Raw genomic sequence first — 24020 nt, forward strand, 5'->3', positions numbered from 1 at the left:
AAAAAAGCACCAACATGGATACCTTCCACAAATACCAAGAGGACAAACACCAAGGTTATATTTTAGGTATTATAGATGATTTTTTTTTCACATGTGGAACTTAAGAACTGGCACACTCCTAAAATATATTATGTTAGCCTTAACTCTGAAATTAGTGATACAATGCACATTTACTAAAATAAAATCAGGAGCATAGCACATGACAGATACCATAATAGGAAAATTGGAATCTGGATCATTTGAATTAATGACTGGCAATTTTCTTTGTAGTTTATATAAAGAAAACCAACACAATAAAACAGTAAAGAAGAACAACAATAAACAATTGATAGCAATAATCATAGTTGGCTCTGCAGACCAGAACATTCTAATGAGATGTTTAAAGAAGAGTGGATACTCCTGCATAGAATTTATGGTAGTAAATGACTCAGACATCGTGTGATGGGAACAGCAAAATAGATATATGAGACAAACTAAATGTGTGAACCCCAAGAGACTGTCGCAAAGTATTAAGTCAAGTTTACTTATTAAAATCTCTGAAAGGAGAATTTAGAGGTCTCCTCATCAAAACCAATCAATTTACCTCTGTCCAACTTAAATAGACACATGACTGCAAACCCTCAGCCAAGTCCATCTTATACACAGCAAAACACATTGCCTTTTGAAAATAAAAATAAAAACCCAAAGTAGTATCAATGATAAAAAAGACAATCAAACACATAAATCAACCCATTCAAAACAAGAAAATCCCAATGTTGGGAAGGCACACATAAAGATGGAGAACCATTCCCCCAAATCAAAGAGAACACTAACCAGCTGAGTTGGGAGTTGAGGGTGAGTTAGCTTGGCTTCCATGGGCTGACACATTGGTAGCAGTGACAGCTGTTTTGGCAGCATAAATATTGGCTTCCTCTTGAAATTTACCTATGTTCTTCTTGTACCGGATTCGTTTATTTCCAAACCAGTTTGATACCTAGAGAGATTTAAGGGAAGGTGAGAAATTTACCATTTCCTCCTGCATAAACATCACAGAAGAAAGAGCTTATGAGAGAGTTGAAGACATGGGCTTCACTGGTCTTATCCTAGCTCTGATTTCTTAATATCAATGATAAGACCTGAAGAAAGTGCTTGCAGAGGAACAATTATATAAAATGAGATTCTCTTGCTTAATATAACACAATCTAAGAAAACCATTGTGACAAAGATTTTTCTATGGAGGAGCTGCTCATTTAACTAGGACCATTTTACTTTAGGGCAAGCATTTTAAATCTGCTTACCTCGTAAATATATGACTAAAAAAACTTAGCATTTCAGGAGAAATGCCTGTTACTTACCAATGCTAAAGCTGACTCTAGGCAATCAAAATACACAGACCTTTAAATATCCATATAAATCTAGATCAACATATGGATGCTTTCATGGATGGATTAATTTCCCATTTTTATTAGTTAAGTAACTTTAATATGGACTAGGTTCTTAGCTGCACTGTACTACTACTGACCTTAGGATCAATATAATTCAATCCAATAAATTTCACTAAGTATTTTGTGTAAAGCTTGGTGTTATCTACATAAGGAAAATCTGAAGCATAGCACTGATTATTCCTTTGCATTTCAGGCTTTAAATGTTAATGCCAAAACACAAAATAAACCTAATTTACTTTCATTTGTTAATTTATTTTCTTCACATGGCTCACAGTGGCTGTCCTGGCTTGATTCTTACCCGTTCCCTGTACACCAAGACCTCTGCCAGAGACAAGTGGAAACACAGTGAAATTCAAGTTTTATTCCCATGAAACCTGCTTTAGGAAGAGTTTCATACTCCATATTCCAGATGTGACTTCAAACTAACATGTTGTGATTTTATACAATTACAAAACAAACCATGAATTTGATGAGGAAAGGAAAAGTTGGTAACACATGTACCGTAGCTTTACATGTAACTTAATTTATCCCAACAATGGCAGATAAAGAAAACTCTTGCAAAACTACACTTATTTTTTAAGTGCATTAGCTAAATTTTAAATCTTATAGGGCTATCCCCTAATAGATCTAAATGCTTATACTATAGCAGAAATGACAAGCCTCTGTTGTAAAAATCAAACCATATCATTGAAATATTAGTAAACAAGAGAAAATAAATTCAGAAAAAGGTTTATTTATTGTAAATGCTGGTGCCTACAGTAAGGGTCAAACTAGGAGAGAAAGACACTTCTGAGTCCATTTAAGGACTGCTGCCTATCTAATTTCATTCTCAAACTCATATGTTTTTCTTGATGTAACTTTCACTATTCATAGGAATCAATCATAATCATGGTTGGTTTTTTACTTTTAAGTGGAACAGAAAGGAAGAGAGGTAGGGAGAGTTTTTTTTGGAGGCAACTGGATGAGCTGGAAGAAAGTGGGAAAGATGAAGATAGTTTGGAATGACTTTTGAGGAGGAAAGGAAATGCTTGTGGTCAGTTACATGAGAGAAAGGTGAGAAGGAAAAGGGGGGAAAACGGACCATTCCTAGATGATTACCTCTACAGGAGAACAGATCCTCATATACAGGGAAGATGATGGGTCAATTCAGGCATTTCCTACACGAACCACTAGGGGGATATCATTTGCCCTCAACAATGTATAGAAACAGTGCTTTCGATAATTGATTCACTGTTCCAGAGTCACTGACAAGGGTCTGCTATGTGCTGGGTACTAGAGATATATAGATGACTGACAGTCGGAGACAACTAATGCAGAAGGAATCGCAGATCCTCAGGGAGAGGCTTGATTCACATTCTGAACAATCCCGCATGGCTAGAGCCACAGTGAAGTCCGGTGGAAAGTGAGATATATGTTTGGTGCTCTAGTAGAGAAGTCTCGTGGGGATATTCTAAGAGAAGTATATTTGCAGCTGTGAGCAAGGAGGGCATCACTCCAATTAAGCGTGTAGAACAGTGCTTTTCAAAGTTTCAAAGTCAGGGGCTCTTGGACGGCTTATTAAGACAGAGTCCGAGCTTCCTCTTCTCCTTCCCACTCCCCATTCACACGCGTGTGCTCGGTCGTGTCTGACTCTTTGTGACCCACAGACTGCAGCCCGCCGGGCTGCTCTGTTCACGAGGTTTTCCAGGCAAGAATACCGGAGTGCATTGCCATTTCCTTCTCCAAGGGATCTTCCGAGCCCAAGGATCGAGCCCACATCTCCTGTGTTGGCAGGTGGACTCTTTCCCACTGTGCCACCGGGGAAGGCCCTCCTTCCCAACAGGAATTCTTATTCAGGACTGGGGTGAGACCCAAGAAATTAAAAAACAATAAAGTATAGTTGATTTACAATATTGTGTTAGGGCTAAGTGTGCAGCACAGTGATTCAGATATACCCATATCTATCTATATCTATATATGTGTACACACATATATCTATATAAACATATGGAGGTTTCTGTGTATGAACATATTTTCATTTGAGAATCAAATTAGTAAGTGAATTAAAAAAAATATGTCAGAATATAGTTACTGGGCTAGGACACGATGAGATGGGGCTAAAGAAAGGACAATACTTTCAGGATATGTAGAGATGGGAGACCCTCTAAGAAGACTGAGCAGGAGTGCCCTAAGAGGAAGGAGGAAACTCCAGAGAGAACAATGTCAAGGAAGCCAAAGTAGGAGAATTTCAAGATGGAGGGGTTATTATTAACCCAAAGAAACAAACAAAACAAAAAACCCAAGATAATAGTCAAAGCCATCTACTAGATTTGAGAACAAGGGACAGAGATTTAGTATATCATGTGGTCCAACCAACCATGACTGATAGATGGGGCGACAAAAACCCCTAAAAGAGCGAGTTCCTAAAAGAGCGAGTTCCCTAAAATCCCATGGTTGACTCAGCATGGGTCAACATGCTCCTAGCAAAGGTTCTTTCTATGATACCATACTGTTTCCCACTGAAACTTGTTCAGCAATGGTAAAACAGTCTGGTTATGATTGGGAAGAAGTGATGTAATGGGGAATGTAGAATGATATGGCCTTGGGATGGATGGGGGAAGGACAAAGGTGATGCAAAACATGTATAAATCACTTCCGTGAACAACTGTTTGCACCCTGGATTTCCATAATGAAGGATGCAAAGGTTGTTGGAATAGGCCAAGGTTCCATTTTTTAAAATTCAGATACAATGCAGACTAGATCCTGGAAAATTCATTCTATTTCAGCAGGGATTTGGAATTCCAAGTCCCAGATTTTGAATTCCAACAATATAATGATTTTCAACGTTAATAGCAGAATACCCCATGACTGAAATTCACTGTTTGTGATGTGGCTCATACCTGGAACTATTCTGCAAAAATGCAGCAAGTATCAAAAAACATCAGCTATCTTTTCTTGTGGACACTGGGTCTAGATTTGGACAAGAATGGTTAGAAACTTAAGATAATACCAGACCGCCTGAATTTAGACCACTGATGTTCTACTTTCCTAGGGTTGCCAAGACTAGAAACGACCTTCAGCTGGGTCCAAGAACCTGAGGAAGGTCCAAGTTGAAAAGGATGAGGCAATCATTTCTAACTTATCTGAAAGGAGGTTTTTGAGACTCCTGCAAAATCACCCACAGTGTGCTGGCAACCTCTTCATTGCAGACCCTCTGTGTGGAGTTCTTTATTCTGACTAGACCCACTTCTGCTTAAGCTAAACACAGGCTGAAGGAATCAGCACTGGCGGGGAGCAGCGGAAGCCAGGCTTCAGTTCAAGAAGTATGCTGCTGCTGCTGCTAAGTTGCTTCAGTCGTGTCTGACTTTGTGCGACCCCATAGATGGCAGCCCACCAGGCTCCGCCGTCCCTGGGATTCTCCAGGCAAGAACACTAGAGTGGGTTGCCATTTCCTTCTCCAATGCGTGAAAATGAAAAGTGAAAGTGAAGTCGCTCAGTAAGTGTCCGACTCTTCGTGACCCCATGGACTGCAGCCTACCAGGCTCCTCCGTCCATGGGATTTTCCAGGCAAGAGTACTGGAGTGGGGTACCACTGCCTTCTCCATCAAGAAGTATAGATGCTCACAAAACAGCATCTACTTCTTTTGGAAAATGTTAAGTGAAGTTTCCTACTAAAGTAGGCCTCTTCTCTCCAGTTCCCCCTCACCTCCACCCTTTTTGTAAACAGCAGCACATCTAATTCTTTGGCACGTGACATAATTCTGAGGAAAACTTTCTCTGAGAGATTTCAGAACTATCACTACTGGTCTCAATTGAGACTGGTGGTGGCATTTGAGGTTCAGATCAAATAAGAAGTATGGATGGATTCTCTGAGTAGACAAAATGTAGATGGGAATTCCCTGGTTCAGTGGTTAGAACTTAGCACTTTTACTGTCGAGGGGCCAGATTCAATCTCTGCTCGGGGAACTAAGATTCCTCAAGCCACGTGGTGTAGCCAAAAAAAAAAAAAAAAAGTAGATACATATAAAACTTGCCTCCTTTTCTACTTCATATTAATGCTGAAGACTCCAGGTCCATAAAAATTTTACATCATGTATCTTTCCACATCAACAGGCACCTCTTATGGTTATTGCTCTTGGGGGAAAGGGGACACTCAGTGACATTTTGTGCCTTCATTCCAGTGCAATCATAGTGACATGTTAAAATTCCTACACTCCATCAGCTACAGAGTGAGGATATCCAGAGAGGACATGTGAGTCCTTTTCATTTAAAAGTTCCATTCACTGACTCTTAAAAAGTTCCTGAGTTGGGCAAAAAAAAAAAAAAAAAAAAATGGGCCAAGGAATTGACCCTGTTTGAGAAAATGACATGAGAAGTGCTGGTAGCTCTCCAAGTCAATGCAGAAATGCGCATCTATCTGAAGAAAGGGAGCGCACAGAGTGGGGAGCTCCAGCCCTGCTTTAACTGCACTCCACTGAGTCTTCTACTTCTGCTGGCTTTTCCAGGTTACTTCCCTGGAGACTTTCTTATACACACCATGAGCTGACCTTGCCATTTTAAGGCTTTGAAAGTTCAGGAAGGCCAGGCTCCCAAGACCCTGCCAGGCAATACCACTATGGCCAGGCTTTGGGCTGAGTCCTCTAGGGTGTCTTACCTGGGACACTGTGATGCCGCACTTCTTGGCTAGCTCCTCTTTGGCTTCCTCACTGGGGTAAGGGTTGCTGAGATGGGAATAGAAATATTCATTCAGGATTTCCGTCGCTTGCTTGTTGAAATTTCGTCTCTTCCGCCTTCATAAAGAGCAAGGAAATCACAATGACAATGGACAAAAAAAGAAGTTCACAACAAACACATATAAAAAGGGAGAGGAGAGGATCTACATTTGGGAGAAGACATGTTTTTGAGTGAATGAGAGGAGATGTGTTCTAAGGGGCCGGATGCTGAAAGCATTTCTTAAGGTGTTTGTTGTATACCTCATCATGCTCACTGTGGGGACCCTGAGCAGAACAGTCACACATATTTATACAGAGTGGTGAGCACCACTAAGTTTCAAAATCCGCCGTCTTGGTTTTGAGCCCTAGACAAAATGAACACCGGCTGGGTGATTTGGAATGCCTCTCCAGACCTTAGCTTCCTCAAATGACAGTCAAAAGAGTCAAACCAACCTCATGCGGTGAGAGGAATGGAGAAACGAGGTCATATCAATATATAGACAGGACTCAGCACAGTGCCTGCTGCTGCTAAGTCGCTTCAGTCGTGTCCGACTCTGTGCGACCCCACAGATAGCAGCCCACCAGTGCCTAATACATGACAAATGCTAGGACTTCCTGGGGATTCTTCCTACCAGGCCCCAGGCCTCAGATCTGATCCTTCAGAGCCATTAATACAAATTATTCATTTTTCACAACTAGTGAGGCAGCTACGGTTATTCCCATTTACCAGTGAAGAGCTGAGTTTAAAAGTTGCTCGTCTAGTATGTTACAGAGCTAAAATATTATTTCAAGTCTGCCTGAGTACAAAACCCAGCCTCTTTTTATATACAAATTGCCTCCTGGCAATTACACAGAGACTCTGCAGCCATAAGTTAAAAATAAGTTATCATTTTCTCTCTATTCTATCCCCATTGTAAGTGCATGCGACATGTTTAAAATGCTTGGGGAAGAGGGGCAGGAACGGATGGAAATTAACCCCCTGACTGCTTGACCTTCCTTAAAAGGAGAGAAACAGTACTTCTTAAGCAGGAACAGCTGCTAAATGGTGAAACACAAGCCCAGAGAAATCTTTTTTAATATACAGGTTGCTAAAAGGAAGAAAACCACTCTTTGAATAAAAGCATTTTTATGCCTTAAAAAAAAGTGCTAATTGAACTAATTTAAAGTGAGAATCACTTTATGGCCTCTTCCCAGCTAAGGCCTGGGGAAAGCTGGGGTTTGCTTAGGGATGCTGGACTCCTTGCAGATGTCTGCTGCCCTCCTCGAGGGGGCAGGGCCTCTATCTTTAAATTAGCTTCATGAGCACTTTTGCCTTTTTGCTTTTATCAAAACCTTTTCCTTATGGGAAAAAAAAAATTTCCAGAACATCCCTGGTTATGCCAGGATATCAAGTTTTCCAATTTAAGCCAACGGAAAGCACTGATCGCCTTGCTAGACAGAAAATTCAGCTAATATTGTATTTTCAGGGTCCCACTTGGATTAATTAACACAATAAAGTGCCTGATTTTACCGGATGAACACCATCTGTCCATAGGTATTAACCACATCTGTCCAGACTATGCCAAGCCCAAGTCACTCTCCCAAATCATGCTGAGTTTCTGGGTCACCCAGCATCAGAAATTGGGCAGATTAGAGTAAAAGGCCCAACTAAAAAGGAGATATGTATTAAAAGCTCTTGCATGATGGGAATTTGAGGAACGTAGCCAAGTGGCTAACCCAGTCTCCAGGCTAGTCTTCAGATAACCTCTGGCTTTCTCTTGGCCTCAAGAAAACAGTTGTTTTAGGCCTGGGGAAGTGGCCCCTGAAGGCTCCTCTAATTGGGAGTTGTTTGCATTAGCGTTTCAGTGTATATCTTGGGACTCTTCCAATTGAACTCACAGGAAGCCTCTCTGGAATGAGTTGGGGTGCTGGGATTGTACAGACAGCTGTTCCTGACTCCTCCTGGGGACGTGCAACCTTCCTTTAGGGGGTCGCGTCTACTCTGATGGCCGCACTGATCATCTCCTGCAGGGCCTGTCTCAATCCAGGGCCTTTGAAACCCCAGAATTAGGAGTTTACAGAATTTCAAGAAACCCAGGGAAAATAATATACTTCTGACAATAAGGTTATTTGAACTAAGATGCCTGGTTTCTTTGCTCTGGCTGGAGGGGTTTTCAGCTTGGTGAGTTAACACTTGTTATTTCAAGCCAACCAAAAGCTTTGATTGTTGGGTATCCAGGTAAGTGTAGGAAATGTGGAAGTTGATGAAATTTTAGGAATGGAAGCTTTGGAATCACAGTGATTCAAGAATGAGGAGTGGAGGCACCACAGACCATCAAATGTGTCATCTCTGCCCAAATGCCTCTCCTAAGAGCCAATACCCCATTTACCACTGCGTCCATTTGCAACTGCATATTCCAGACACTTCCAACAAACTGTTTCTATGACAAGTATCACATTTCACTCAAATCAACTTCATTTTCATTTTTTCCCACATTATATAATAGTATCACCATACATACAAAGTTCATTATATTTGCTAATTTGCTCATCCATTCAATTGTTTGTTCGTTCCTTAACTATTTGAGTACCTAACACACAGCAGAACCTGGGAATGATTCTCAATTCCCCTCACTCTCTTCCCTTCACTGGATGATTGGCCCCAGAGCAAGTCTTACCAGTTCTATTTTTCAAATCTATCCCTTTTGTTCCATCCTCAGTGTCACTGCTTTTTTTGAAATGGGTTTAGAGGAACTATGGTCTATTGTATAATGGTCTTACTAAAGTTGTCCAACAGCACTTCCTACAATGAGGAAAATAAATGTTCTCTGTTCCCCTATTGGAGTACCCAGCAGCTGCTATTGAGTGGCTGAAATAAGATGTGTAAAACTGGAGAGCTAAATTTTTCAATTTTGTTTACTTATATTTTAATTAATATAGATTAAAAATCAAGAAGCCACAGACTAAACAGTAAAACTGTAGGCTGAAATCGTGCCCAAATAGCTCTCCTGGGAGGAGAGCCTGGACTCTCAGCCATGGGGTGCCCGAAATGTCTTCAGCACCTCCTTCTTTAATCTTATTCCATCATATACCAATGTTTATCTGAACATATTTCTCTCCAAATATTCGAGTAAAATTGGGAAGGTATTTTGTACTTATTCTGTATTTCCCCAGTTTGAGAAGCAAAAGCCTCAGCTAATCCTTAAGAAAATGACCACAGGAATTCCTCTAAACCATGGATCTGATCATAATAATAATAATAATGATATCAATAATAATATACCATAGTGATCCTTATTATATTGCAGCTGAATTATGGTGTGAATACTATGCTCCAGACACTATATTGTAAATATGTTATCTTATTTATTCCTGTGTATAGAATTATTCCCATTTTGGAGACACAAAAACTGAGTCTTAGGAAGGATAAGCCATTTATCCCGGATCACACATGTAGTCAGGGTTATAGCAAGAATCTGAACCCAAGCGGTGTAATTTGAGAACTTTCACCTTTCCTTCCTTAAACAGCTCAGAGTTTCTGCTGCTTCACAGGACAATCCGCAATCTTTGCTGGCACAGTTAAGGTCTTTCAGTGGATCAAGCCCATCCCCAGTGTCTTGTTTCCCACCATCCTACACATGCTCTTCCTAATTTCATCTGCTTCATCATATGCTCCTCTATTCCCCAAAGACACACACGGCGTTCATGCTCCCGTGCCTTTCGATACCACTCTGTGTATTTCTCTCCCACAGCATTTGCCACAAGTTTACATGTGTCTTCCCAACTAAACAGCAAATCCTCAAGGGGAGGAGCCGTGTTTCACATGTATTTGAAACCCTGGTGCCCAACACATAGTAAGCACCCCAGTCAGTAATGCCTGTCGAAGTTGAATTACGTTGTTTACTTTGCTTCTGTGATTCCTTCTATTTGGTAAACGTCATAGTCCTCTGAGACTCAGCACTGTCTGCCTCTCCCCAGTTCTCCAGGCTCTCTCCCCTTTGGGTGAATTTGGTACTTGTACTTCCTGTGATCATGTGCAGTTTTATGATCAGTTATAAGAGCACCTGTCCCAGGAGATTATGAGTTCTTGAAGGCGGGACCCACATTTATGTGTATTCTTTTCATTTTTGTTATTCCAGAGGCTAATACAGCATTTGGAAGAGTAAAAACTCAGTTATAGAAGTAAATAAATTTAAATGTAGTGGCAGTACAGCCAGACCATATTGGATGCCCTTTCCTTTCTTGCAATCCTCTTTTTTAATAATTTTCTATAACCTTAACTGCAACAGTGGAGTGCAGAGGTATATTTCCAACCATGTGCTTGCTGCTTTCTCCAGCAAGATGTTATTTTTTACAAAACAAAGTTAAAATTATTGTATTGCTTGAAAAGCATTAAGAAGGTTTACAAGTTCCATCTCAAAGACTTATCACAGCACTATGCTCGATATAAAACATGCAATAATAAAAGCTGACTGAATGAATGAGTAGAATTTTTAAGTTAAACTTTCCTGGCACAGTGAAATCAACATAAGGAAGAAAAGAAGGATATGACTCAAGTGGACAAAACCTGGCCAAATGCTCAGCTGGGGAGTATGGAAGGCAGACTCCTAAGAAGATCTGTAAGATTCCACTCTGGAGCACTCCCCCTGCCTTGAATGTGGGTGTTGGGGGGACAGTGAAAATGATAGGATATCATTCCTATGATTAAGTTACTAATCAGGTGACTTTGTGTTAATGAAATGGGAGATTAGGTTAAAGCCTTAAAATGGTGACATTATCCAGGAAGAAAGGAAGCAGCCAAGCTGTAAGCCCTGTCAATGGGAAGGGTGGGTTCTATGAGCTGGCGACATCAGTCCTATTATCACAAGGAACTGAATTCTGCTCCCACGGGAATGAGCCTCAGCTGTGAGCATGGCCTCAGCTGAGCCCCGGCTTACAGCTTTGTGAGACGAGGGCAGAGGATCCAGGTTAACCTGCTGTTCCTGAACAACAGAAACTATGGGGTAACTTTGTGTTGGTCTAAGCTGCTAAATTTGTGGTAATCTGTTCTTCAAGAGCAGAAAATACAAGGAATGTTACACAACAAAGCTGTATCATTCAATTCTGCATACCCATTATATTAGGAAGACTAATCCTGTTACTAAATCAAGTCCCCCTTGTATTTCATTTGTCTTCCATGAAATCTTTTCTTAATGAAGCCCTGCCCATCAGATGCATGGATTAGAGCAGCATGTAAATATCAACAGTGAGTGTGTCTTTCTTACTAAAGTGTGTTTAACTAGCTTTCCCAATAATAGATAGCACTAGAAGCAATGATATTAACTACTTTGATCACGAGGTCCAGGCAAACATTCATTTTTGAGATGGAAAAACCATTTGCTCATCCTTGTGTTGGCATTTGGGGTCATATTCTTTCAGTGATACTAAATACACTCTCAAAGTAAATGCTAATAACAATGACAACTGATTAATTGTTTTAGTTTTGAACCTTAGCTCAGAGGCAATGATTCAAAGGTTGCAACCAAAGCAGGAAAAAGATCCTCTCTTATGATTACTGTCCTTCTGGTGCCAACTAGAACAATCTAGGCAAAAGCTGATGGGAGGGAAAGGAACTGTGTACAAAGCTTGCCTGGTTTCATGCCTTTTGGAGTCTGACCTTCAACTGGGCACAGCTGAGTTACTGAAAGAAGAAGTCCTATGAGAAATTGATTCTGCTCCTCCTTTCTGACTTCTTCTTTCTTGAAAAGAACCCAGTCTGGGCCCAACTTTTTTATTTTTTTCCAATATCTGCCAACATAAATGCCAACACCAGCATTTTAACGAGGGGAGTTACCACGGGGGCAGAGTGGTGGCGACCACAACGCAGGGGAAAGGAAGACCCAGACGCAGGCCGCCAGTCACTCGCACTTCATACCGTGGGGAGCAGCCTGCTGCAAAGAAGCCAGGCTGGCAGCAGGACAGGGCAAGGGAGATGCCTGGGGCAGAGGTGTCCTGCTTCAGCAGGCCTGGGCCTTCCTTCGCTCAGCACTGCGCTCTGCTGGGAAAAGCTCTCTTCATCCGTACTTTCTCTTGACTTTATGTATTTCTATTAGGCCAGAGATACAGTTGGCTGGCTGACATTCCTATTTCATATTCCACATGACCCAAAACACAATGAATGAAAGGGAGTTTAGGAGGTGCCAGGGAGCTCTAAAGAGGTGTGTGAACTGTAAAGACCACAGTGGTGAAGACAGAGAAAAGTATAGGTAATGGAGCTGAATAGTCTATGATTTCTAAGGTGGAAAAAAAATGAAAAAGCAGAGAATGTGTGTGTCTGATTGAGAAGGAGCTCAACTACAGATCATTAAATGGTATATGACCATGACATAGCTAGTGTTTTTATAATAAAAATCATATATCGGGGTTATATTCAGGAATTGAAACAATGAATGATGAAATCTGCATTTATAGAAAATGACAAATTTAAGGTGAGCTGTGGATCACAAAGGATATCTATACACTGAAAACTCATGTATTAGATCAATTATCAACACCACTTTCTAGAGTAGATGAAAGACATGACTAGCACTATCTTACAGGCTGGATAACAGAAGCCAAAGAAATCAAAAGGATTTTCACAAATCCACCAGTGTAGAGAGTAGTGGGACAAAGACTATCTGTTCTATAGTTTTAGTTTTTGTCCTAAAGGACTTTTCTATCCATGGTTTCAACTGGATTCTTTGAACTCACAACTTAGGTCACACGTTAGTGTCAGAAAATTTTAAATCTTGATTGAAAATCTGGCTCATATGAGACCAGTCCCTTGGCCCTCCACGCCCAAGGGACCATGTCTTCTTCATTTTTGTGCCCCTAAAACTCAGCCCAGAGTATGACACATGATAATCTAGTTATAAATATTTGTTGAAGCTAACTAGGTGCCCTCTGTGCCAACATAAAGTGTGGCAGAGATTCCCAGCTCTCACCTGGAACCATCTTTCTTGAAGAAAAGATGTCATTGCAATATCTGGCTAGCCTTCTACGGGCTTATAGTTACAACCTATTCCTGTGAAAGAGGCCACTAATGGTATGAAAACAAAAAGTCCTGCTTGTTCTGTCCCTGTAGCTAAATCATCCTGTTTCTCATGCAGAGTAAGTAGCAGTGGCCATAAAAAATATCCCATTCCCACATTTTCCTGGAGCTGTATAAAACCCACGGCTATCCACCCTTGCAGCCTTCCTTTCCCTGACCTTTCTCAGGCTACTACTTGGCTCAGCCTTGAACGGAGCCTTGACAACGGAGCCTCTGGAGAGGGCCAGCTTGGATTCTAACCCTGAATCAGTGGTTCTCCCGAAGGACAGGCCTCTCCTGGGGACTCACCGCGCATCCAGGAACCGGGAACGCAGGATCATGACGGCCTCACACGTGCTCTGCTTGAGCTGCATCTGGATGGAGCTGAACTTGCGGTGGATGATACTGACCATCCGCTCGATCTCCTTTGGGGAAATAGGCCTGGTCCGGCTTTGTTCTCGCAGGAGGTTCATCACATGGGTGGTGAACTCGTTACATGCCTGGAACGGAGGAGGACAGACACGGGGCGTGGTAAGGGTCCTGGCTGTGAAGCTGAGCAGGTCTTTCTAGAGACGTGTACAAGTAAAGAAAATTGGGCTAGCTTGTGGCATTTTGTCCAAAAATAAATAAATAAAACAAACAAACCCAGAAACCCCTTTCAGCCCATTTGATTATAATTTTCATCACTATGTGGATTTTTTTAAAGGGGAGAAGAAAATTTACAATAGTTTTTCAAAATCAATTTTTTTCTTGATTTTACTATTATGAAAGATGAGAACATGTATATTAGTATAAAACTTCACAACCCTTCACTCCCATGTTAACAGCTAAAGAGAGTCTGAAGTCAAATACAGCATGAACTTTTTGCTTTGCCCTTACTTCTGTTATGCTAAAGCTTCCAAATATTCAATTTGGCATAAAGAGTCCAAAGAATGGAATCACTGAGTTAAAAGCTCTGATGACTTTTCTGTGAGATTCTCATTAATCTACTTCTACTTGTAACATAAGAACTCCTTCCTATGCTGGTCTTCTGAAAATCCTCTATGTCTATAACACAAAGGGAATCTGTATAGAAACAAATTCAAAACATGATTTAGAGGATTTAGGAAATACCTCTGCAGAGAGAAAACTCTAAGGTTATAGACCAATATACTATCAGCTCTGGAAGTGAAACTGGAGATCATTTTTCCCACCTCCTTATTTTACAGTTGGGAAAACTGTGCCCAAGAGATGAAGGCCCCCAGCAAAAAGCAGCCTGAAGACTCCCTGAACCAGGCCAGGGGGTCTGTTCTTTCCCAGACTCTGAACTTGCTCCTTGGAACACCACTGCCCTTTCTTTTAGTTACTATTACTTATCATTGTAGTCTAGTTTTCTTAAGGAACATTCAGTAAAATATCTACTCACACTTAACTCGCAGCAGTGTTGGAAAACTGTGGAAAATTTGTTAGCAAGAAAGGCAAGCTGATGCTCTGAAGGTGGAAGACCTAAGGACTCAAAAGAGTCCAACTTAATACCACAGAATCATGTTCATTAATGCTAAAGCCGCACTGCTATTGTTTTTAAGAACACAAAGCTCTTCACAGCTGTCAGTTATGTAGTAACAGTAACACATTCACTGTTCATTTCTTGAAATCCTTCGAGGTTTGCTGGCCAAAGATACATCAGCAGACATACCCACTGGGCTGTGTCTACAATGGGGGCTGGGAAGGCTGGTTTTTGACCCTGTCTCCATGAGTATGTGGGCAATTGCTTTCACTACTCAGCGCCTTGCTTTATTCGTCCAAGAGTGGATTTAATCATTCCTACCCCTTTAGCAAGGCCAGCAATCCTCACACTCCTTGTACGGTGACCTGTGGATGGAGTAAATCACTCACGTGAACAGGGCAGCAGCTAAGAGCACAGACCGCCTGCGTTCACACCCTGCCCAGGAACTCACTTCACTGTGGGGCTTTGGTTAGTCATGTAAGACCCCTGTGCCTTCTCTTTCCTATCTGTGAAATGAGGACAGTACCTCAAAGAATGTGGTAAGGACAAGATGAGTTACTGTGTGTCTGGCCATAGAGTGTGTCTTTATTATCTTTTTAAAGTATAGGTAACTCAGTAACCCAGCATATGATTACAATGGGGCAACCCTCTCCAGGCTTCGGTTTCCCTCGTGGAACAAATAAAGGGGGTCACAAATAGCTTCTTTCCACTCTGCAGGTATATATATGCTGAAGATGAAATCCACAGAAGATCAGGTCCATAGAGCATTTTGCCCTTACTATGAAAATTGCTACATAAACACAAGATCTTATTATAAGCTTCATCTCTCCCCAACTTAAACAGCCCCTTCACCCCCAAGCTGTACAACAAAGGGAGGAAAATAAAGCCTGGCAGCGAGTTGGCTGGAAGTCTGTGAGGCCTTGGAGAAGGATGGCGGGGAGGTATGCTGCAAGCATCCCCCTCTGGGCTGCAGGCCCTACCCCCCCACCCGCCCCCGACTTGGTGGGGGTTCAAAGTGAGGAGGGGCTGGACGTGAAGGAGCTATTGTCAGGCGCACACCCTCTCTGCTGGGAAGCCACAGTACTCAGCTAATAATGTGCTTCATTACAGTGAATAAAAATACTCATGATATCTGGTGTTTATTCACGGCATTGGATGCTGGGCCCCTTTCTGCCCTGCCCTAAAGAGACAGTGGAGTCTTTTCACCCACTGCTGAGGTGCAGCAGGGCAGCTGCTCAACAGCTGCTTGGGAACACACGACAGACAACAGACAGGAACTCCAAGTCCATTTAGATGGGCAGAACACAATTTTCCAGGACCTGAACTACCCAGGCCTCCTCCTCAGTTCCCCAAGCTCAGCACCTTCAGAGGCTGCACTACTCCGGGGAGGCCAGGTTCTCCCGATGGGATGGGGAGTAGGAGTGATTAATTAATTAAATAGAACCCTCGCAGGCTGAAGGTTTCTGTGACAAGGAGACTGCTGAAGGCTGTCCTAAAGACAGTCACCTTCTGGAGCGACCCCTCCAGCTGCCTCTGGCGACATCCCGGGTTCCAGGGCAAGGGCACTTCGAGGAGCAGCCGACCCAAGAGAAGCTCTTCACAAATCTTGCTTAGTATAAGCAATTTAATCCTAGAATTGAAGCTTCCTTCCTGCACTCTCTTCAGCTCATCTTCATCTCTAAGTCTTTCAAACTGGATTTGGCTGCCAGTTTCAGCAAGGAATATAACTGGGATCTTAAGACTTCCTTGGCTGTGAAAGGACTACTTAACCCACCCCAGTTCAGCCTTGGAGACTAAGCCTTGTCAATGTCCTGGCAGCATTACTTACAAAAACTGAAGAACTCTGCAAAGCTACAAGAGCATCTTTTTTTGTTTTTTTTGAATAGCACTTGGAAGAAAATTCAGTTTTCTGATATCCTGGTTTTATCTATCAAAATATGCCAGCTTTTTTTTTTTTTTTAGCTAGCTCTTAAATACTTCAGCTACAGACAAGATCGGCTGAAAAGGTGTTTAACAACACTTTTTAATAAAGAAAACAATTTCCTTCCTTTCTTTCTAATCCAAGTCACTAGAAGCCTTCTTTATCTAATAACCTCAGGGTGAAACAATGGCTGATTCAGGTCTTTTTGGTGGGGGTTAGGGAGGGAGCACAGGATGAGTGGGAAGGGTGAGGAGGGTTACTGTAGTTAATTACTGGAGAGCTAATTGATGCTCTGGTTATCTACCATCACCAAACTAAAAACAAAACAAATCAAAACAACAGAATCGACTCTTAAATAGTCAATCAGGCAACCACCTAGGTATTATTAAGAGACTGACATTTTTACTAAGGTTTCCTATTTTTTAAAAAGGTCCCGTGAGGAATGCTTACAGAAAAAATGAAGAAGATCTATCTTTCAGACTTACTAGCTAGAAGGTTAATGGCATAATTTCCTCACAATCTGCCATTTACTCTAATTAACAATACAACTAATATTAATAAATTATTAAGCACACAGCGTGTTAAACAGTATTCAGTTCCTACCCAGAAAATGCCCAAAGAAATAAGGAAATAATTTCTTAGTACTTCTTAAGAATAATAAATTCAGACTACTACTACTACCTTGACCTAACGTGATCCCACACGAGACTGAACTAGACCTGCCTGTGAATGTCTGAGAGTCTCCTGCGGAGGGGTGGGTCGACAGCGGCCTGCCGCAGGGATGGGACACTGGCGCAGCAGCTGTGGGAGACGCATGCTGACGTAAATCCTCCTGGTAGCCATTAACTCTACCATTGAGCCTGCAGACTTCAGGTCTGGGTCATCTCAGACCAAACAAGTAACAGAGGGAGTACAGCCCCAGCCATCAGCAAAACGGATACAGTTTACGTTCCCAATTTCCAGCATTGTTGTTATTCAGAATACGTAGGTATCTATGAGAAGTTTCTCAAGGAGAGTGTTTTTATCACTAGTCTCTCTTAGACAGCATCAATCTATTCCATGAAAGTACCAGAGAAGACAGGCCAGTTACTTCACTGTCTACAGACACCCACACTCGTTCCATATTAAGTGGAGCTGAGAATTGCTCCAATAACAGCCTTGGGCTAAAGGTCCAAATCTAGATTCCAGGGTAATCTGTCCCTCCTTGGATGTGTGACCCAGATATATCATCTAACCTCTCTGACCTCCATTTCCTCACCTGTATTAGAATGGAGATGATGATAGCCATAAAAGTGCTGGAACAAGTGCAATTAGGTTGATAAAAGTGTTTTAGACATTTTGGAAGAAGATGGAAGAGTAACAAGGTGGGGGGGTTAAATCAAGAAGACAGTCTGCTCTTCTTTGTTGCTGGCAACCTGAGCTACAAATAAAGCTAGTTTTTAACACCATCCAGCCTAATATCCATCTCAGTTGTAGGTTTGGGAGGAAGCCACATTCTTTGCACCCCTGGAGTTTCCTGGTGGCTCAGATGGTAAAAAATCTAGCTGCAATACAGAAGACCCGGGTTCGATCTATCTCTGGGTTGGGAAGATCCCTTGGAGAAGGGAATGGCAACCCACTCCAGTGTTCTTGCCTGGAGAATTCCATGGACACAGGAGCCTGGTGGGCTACAGTCCATGGGGTTGCAAAGAGTTGGACACGACTGAGCCACTAACACGACCTGGAAACCAGGTCTAGACAGGTTGTTATGCCAGAGACCAAGCTTAGTGGTGAAGGTACAATGGGAAAAGCATGGGGAGGAAGACCCAAGTGGCTAGCTAGGGACCTTTACAGAAAATGCCCTGTGAGTTTTCCCAAACTATGCCCTAGGTTGAAGCAGGCTGTGAACTCTAACATGATGGCCCAGGTGGGGAATGTCATGGATCCGCCAGCTTACCTGAGCTGAACCTCTCCTGGGGTCTGGTAAAATATCTACAAGAGTCTACATCATGATAAGAATGTTTCTTCCCCAAGAGGGTCGAGGGTGATGATCCACAGGTTCTTACCACAAAATGACTTTTGTTTTGCTCCCCTTGACACCTCCCTACACCTGCCTTTGGCTGAAATTCACCACACTTGGCTTCCAGCTTCATAGTAATCTTTTCCCTCATAAAAGAAGAGACTTTGTAGAAATCCATTTCAAAGGTAGACAGGAGTGCAATAATGAAACTTTCACTTTAAATTTTAAAATGCCTATTTCTATTTTAAAATTTATATATTCTATTAAGTTTGCATTTGCCTTTTACTTAGACTGTCCTAAGTGGACGGTACAGGGTCTTCTACATTTTGATTTTTTTTCTCCCTCTTCTTCCATGATTCTTAAAAAAGAAAGAAAGACAGAAATCTAACAATTCTATGAAAGTACGTTAAACTTAGAATTTCAGGACAATGTCACATCCAACAATATGACAACCAACTAATGTCAGCTAAATAATGGGAGGAAATCCTGATGTGAAAGGACCCCTAGTAAAATAATGTTGCTCATACTGACCAGAGGAAACAATATTGACATTTAAATTCATGTGTGTGGTGGGGGACACCCTAGTAGAGAGGGGTGTTGTTACAATTAGAATACCATACAATATCTATATACTGTTTTATGACTTAAAGCGTTTTTTAAGCTTTTCCTTCATATGATTTTTTTTATGGCTCTCTGATAGCTTAGGCTCCAAATCCACAGCTCTTTGCTGAATACTACCAGCTACTGAGGTAGAGAATGTGGACCACTGGATCCCACAGACCACCAGTAGCGTGTCAGGGCTGGAATTCAATTTTGTCTACTTCCAGGGGTCCCCTGAGACCCTCTACTTTTTTTATAGAGGGAGATGTGTATCATATTATATACTATATATAAAAGTCAGAGTATGATGGACTTCCATTTGAACTAATCTGGGTAGGGTGAAGGAATTTAAGGCCAGGTTTTAGTACCCGTTCCCACAGGCTTCCATGAGCACTGGTGGTGAGGCATCCTAATTAATGAGCACACAGGGCCCAGAGGACCCCCACACACACACCTCCCCAGCTCACCTGGTGACTCTGCTCATGACTGTAACACCGAGAGCCCCAGAGCTGCATGCCAAGGGACAGCGCTCTGGAGCGCCAGGGACTGTTTCTGTACATAGACTCAGTTTCCTAAAATCATCAGTTAAAACTATTTTTTAAACTATTTTTTAAAATGATCTTATCTCCAGTTTGCCTGAGTTTTCAACAGTGGAGACCCTGGACTTGATGGGCTCAAGTTCAACAAGTGGCTCTGGGGGGAGGCCAGAAACACTGGATCCCGGACGGCAATCTCCAGGAAAGGCTGCCTGCCTCCGACCCCTCCTAGCTCGGAGTTTCATGATTTCTCCGCCCTGCCCTAAAGGGCTGGGGGGCCCAGACCCCACATGGCTGTGAATACCTGCTCGTATTTCTCCAGCTCCGTGTGGTAGATTTGTCTGATCTGTGAGAGTTTGGCTCTGTAATCGGAATGCTCCACTGAGTTGTCGGAACCGGCGCCTCCAGAAGCAGCAGCCGCGGCCGCCGCCGCCGCTGAGCCCCCGCCCTTCTCGGGCCCCGCCACCCCCTCGGCCAGCAGCATGTTGTCCAGTCGCATCAGCTGCGGGTCTGTTGGCTCCTCTTCCTGGGCTCCCCGGATACTCAAAACTGCAGGGAGATAGAAAAGAGTGGGGAGGTGTTGACAGTAACCCAACGGAGTAACATTTAAAAACAACAGAAAACTCCCAATACATGATTTGGCTGAAGAAGTCTCAAATCACTTAACAAAAAGGCATCTGAGCAATGGGCGTGCAGAGGGCTGGAAAAAGAGAGGGATGGGAGGACAAGAAAATACAAGGAGAGATTTGATTTGTTCCTGAAATTAATGATACTCCTCTTATATGAGGTGCCTAGAACAGTCAAACTGATGGAGACAGGAAACAGACCTGTGGGTACCACAGGCTGGGAGAAGCGGGTAATAAGGAACTAGCAATGAACATTACATTTTGGGAAGTTACATTTTGGGAAGATGAAACAGTTCTTGAAATGGATGGTGGTAATGGCTGACCAGCAATGTGAATGTACGTAACGCCACTGAACTGTACACTCAAAAACAGTTACCATGCTAAGTTTTGTTAAGTCTATTTTACCACAAAGAAAGAAATTTCAAATCCACGAAAAAAAAAAAATTATAACAGAATATAATTTTCACTTTCATCCCCAAACTGCTAAATTTTAGTTCAAGGAATAGCATTTCTTTTCTCATTTCTAATTTTAGATTTTCTGTGAGTTTGTTATTACAAAGTTTTTACACTCATTGACTTTATGATATTGGATCAGCCTAAGTTTTCATTTCTAAAATAACCTAAGTCAGGCAAATTCAGTTAATTTGAGTAAAGTGTGAAGACCTCTGCTCTGGACTAGGGATTTCTATTTTCCAAAACTGAGATCAGTTTATTCCGGGTGGTAAGAGCTCCGTCCTGGTACAAACAAGGGCGAGGTCCTTTAAACAAGCTGCCTCAGGGATTCAGAGAAGCTGGGGTTCGGATAGGATGAAGGAGGCTTGGCTCCACGAAAGGCTCCTTTTTATTAACCCCCCACGACCATTTGCGGGGCATGAAGGGGTGATTTGGACTGAAAGAGATCAAGTGATTTAGTAAACCAGTGGAAGAGCTAGGCAGTCTCGTTTTACTACCGCCATACAACCCGCCATAAAGTAAATCACTCATCTAAACCCAGTTTAGTCGTCAGCAGCCAAGTCTTTGTTGAGAGTGAACACGAAAAGGGTATCTAATTAAAAACAAAACAAAACTGAGGGCAGAGTAGGGAAGGAGGGATGTAACTAAAGGCAGAGAAGAAGCAGACTCTGCTCGTTCGAATCCTGGGGGTGGAGATGCCAGAGTCCAGGGGGCCGGGTGGGTATATATATTGGTGAGCAACAGCACAGCACAGAGTCTAGAACTGTTTCTGGCCAGGATACATCTGGTGAGCCCCACGGGGGCAGGAACAGGTGCAGCCGCCTCTCGACCCTCAGCAAGGCAGCCCCACGGGGCTGTGACAGGAAAGGTGGATCTGAGCTCAATCCGAGGGGACATGGAGACGTTCGGGGCATTCCATCACCTGTAATACCAGCATAACTGCTGGCTGTGCCCACATGCTCCTGGCTTCTAACAGGTCTGACAAGAAGCAACCTTGAAAGTTGTTTCAAAGGAAAGCCCGAGTCCTGTGCTAAAGGAAAATGGCAGCATCGCTTCTGTGAATGAGGCAGTCAAGTGGACAGTCAAGCATGTGGCCCGGGGCAGCAGTTTAAAGGCCCGGGGTAGACACACGTACCCCTTGAGGGAGTGAGGAAAGACAGGAGGAGGCAACAGGAGTCTGTGGGGAAGGGGGTTAGCTGGCAGGAAAGAAGGATACAGGGAGAGCCCACACTTCAGGACCCAGGCTCTCCTCTTGCAACTGAATTTTTAATGTTCTGCTGCAGTAACATAAAATTGCTATACTGGTGACAGCAAAGGTTAGAGGATTGTGGAGTTTAATTTTGTGGACATTTTTCCAATGAAATCCTTCTTTTGCAGACTCAGAAGACTTACATGGGAAATCATCCCCCTGGTCTCAGAATAAGAAAGATTTAATCATGTTATTCAGTTCCTTGAACTTATTTACTCCAATCTTCAAGAACATATCACCACTAACAAAGATTTCCTTAAGAAAGGAAATGAATGCTGCAACCGTTTCCTGAATGCCAGCCAGCCCCTAAAGGTGTGGGGTGGTGGCGAGAAGAACGTGGCCCCCCAAGCAGATGGTGTTGGAGCCCTGGGGCCTCTCCTTCCTCACCTGTACAGCCCAGTGAATGCTTCCCGCCGAGGACATTAGTGTGTGGGGTTTATGGACGTTTCCCCAGTGAATTTCATCGAATGAATTTTAATTGCTTTATCAACAAAATACCTATGGGTCATTTAAGAGTGAAAAAAGAATCACCTCTGAGCCATTTGGTAATTGTGGCACTTTTACTTAATCATTAAAAAATTGGTACTGGGGCAAAATTTGACACTAATCCACTCTCTGGAATCCCATGACCAATACGCTCCAGAAGAGGCCACAGACCTCGGCCAATGGGAAACCTCCTCAGGATGCTGAGGCTGGTGGCATCTGAGCCGGGCCATGACGCCTCCAAGCGGCTCTTCCTCATCACTCCCAAACAATTCTTCCTGACAGATCCAGCACTGACAGCTCTCAACAGTGTAGCAAAGTAAAAGAGAATAACATCAACCCGTGAGGATATACTTTACTGGGGCTACCTACACACTGCCTTATTGAGGCGATGGTAAGGATGATCGGACCTGAGACCAACTCACGCACCCCATTAACTTATTCCTCTAGCAAAATTCCATTTGTTCTGAAAAGAATGAGACAGAAAAGGAGTCAGGCAGACACAGAACAAAGTGCTGGTACTGATTCATCCAGGTACGAGGTAGGTGACCAGGTGGTCACATTACTACTAGTACTTCCCATGTGTCCAGTATTTACTTCAATGAATATTTTCCCTTTCCAGCCCTTCTCAGTTGCACCCACATCCATGCCTCACTTTTTCTTTTAAACAATCCATGGGAAGCATGAACTGTCCACACCAAGGCTGCACACCTACCTACTTAATGTTTTTCTTGATCTTAAAATCTAACTGCTTTTAAATGAAATAAAGGAAATGCTAAAGCTGCCAAGGACACTGAAAGGAGACCCTGTAACCCCCTACCCACCAAAGAAGTCCCAGGACAGTCGCAGAGGGTAAAGCCCTAATCTATACTACTGGAGACATTTAGTAGGGCAAAAAAACACACATACCCACACAGGAAAGGGTTATCCTTTTGCTTAGCTTTTGTATCATTTGATGAATCCTGGAAACAAATACTCTTTAAAAAGAAATTTGGATTCACTAAGATTTAATTTAATAGGTTTCCAAATGTGGCCAAGAAGGAATAGGTGTGATAGAAATGAAATACACCTTGCTTGCATTAATCCTTAGAGTTCAGGACACATAAATTGGCTCCAAACCAGAGATTTGAAAAAAATAAAAGAACAGAAAAAATAGGAAAAACAAACCCAACAGTCCTCTTCAAATTATACCACTCAAATTAAACTCAAATCATTATGAAAACAGAAACTTCAGAGTATGTATCAGAACCACCACCACCAAAACTATTCTCACACACACACACACACACGCAACATAAACAAAAGAAAACCTTCCTCTTCCACTGTCTAACACAGGAGATTCTGGTTCTGAGGGTCTTGGGCTATGCATGTGTGCCGCGACGAGGCCCGGACCAGTAAACAACACGGCATGGACCGATCTCTGCCCAAAAGGAGCAGGATCTGAAGGTACCACTATAAAGACAGGTGTTGGGATTCACTGATACGGAAGGCTGTTCAGCTAGAGAGTTAAAAAAAATCCCACCAA

General features: G+C 42.5%; 1 protein-coding gene across 6 annotated transcripts in view; it reads right to left on the reverse strand.

The window, feature by feature from the left end:
• The window catches only part of PBX1 (PBX homeobox 1), a 335322-nt gene that overhangs the window by 80573 nt on the left and 230729 nt on the right, over positions 1 to 24020 (reverse strand). For all 6 annotated transcript variants that reach the window (XM_005203438.4, XM_010802730.4, XM_024989644.2 and 3 more), the window contains 4 exons: positions 19989 to 20233; positions 13452 to 13642; positions 6058 to 6193; positions 814 to 973 (listed from right to left, as the gene is read on the reverse strand). In XM_005203438.4, the coding sequence (XP_005203495.1) occupies positions 814 to 973; positions 6058 to 6193; positions 13452 to 13642; positions 19989 to 20233 (732 nt within the window). The remainder of the gene's footprint in view (positions 1 to 813; positions 974 to 6057; positions 6194 to 13451; positions 13643 to 19988; positions 20234 to 24020) is intronic.

The sequence above is a fragment of the Bos taurus genome, chromosome 3 (assembly GCF_002263795.3).
Source record: "Bos taurus isolate L1 Dominette 01449 registration number 42190680 breed Hereford chromosome 3, ARS-UCD2.0, whole genome shotgun sequence".
Lineage (NCBI taxonomy): Eukaryota > Metazoa > Chordata > Mammalia > Artiodactyla > Bovidae > Bos > Bos taurus.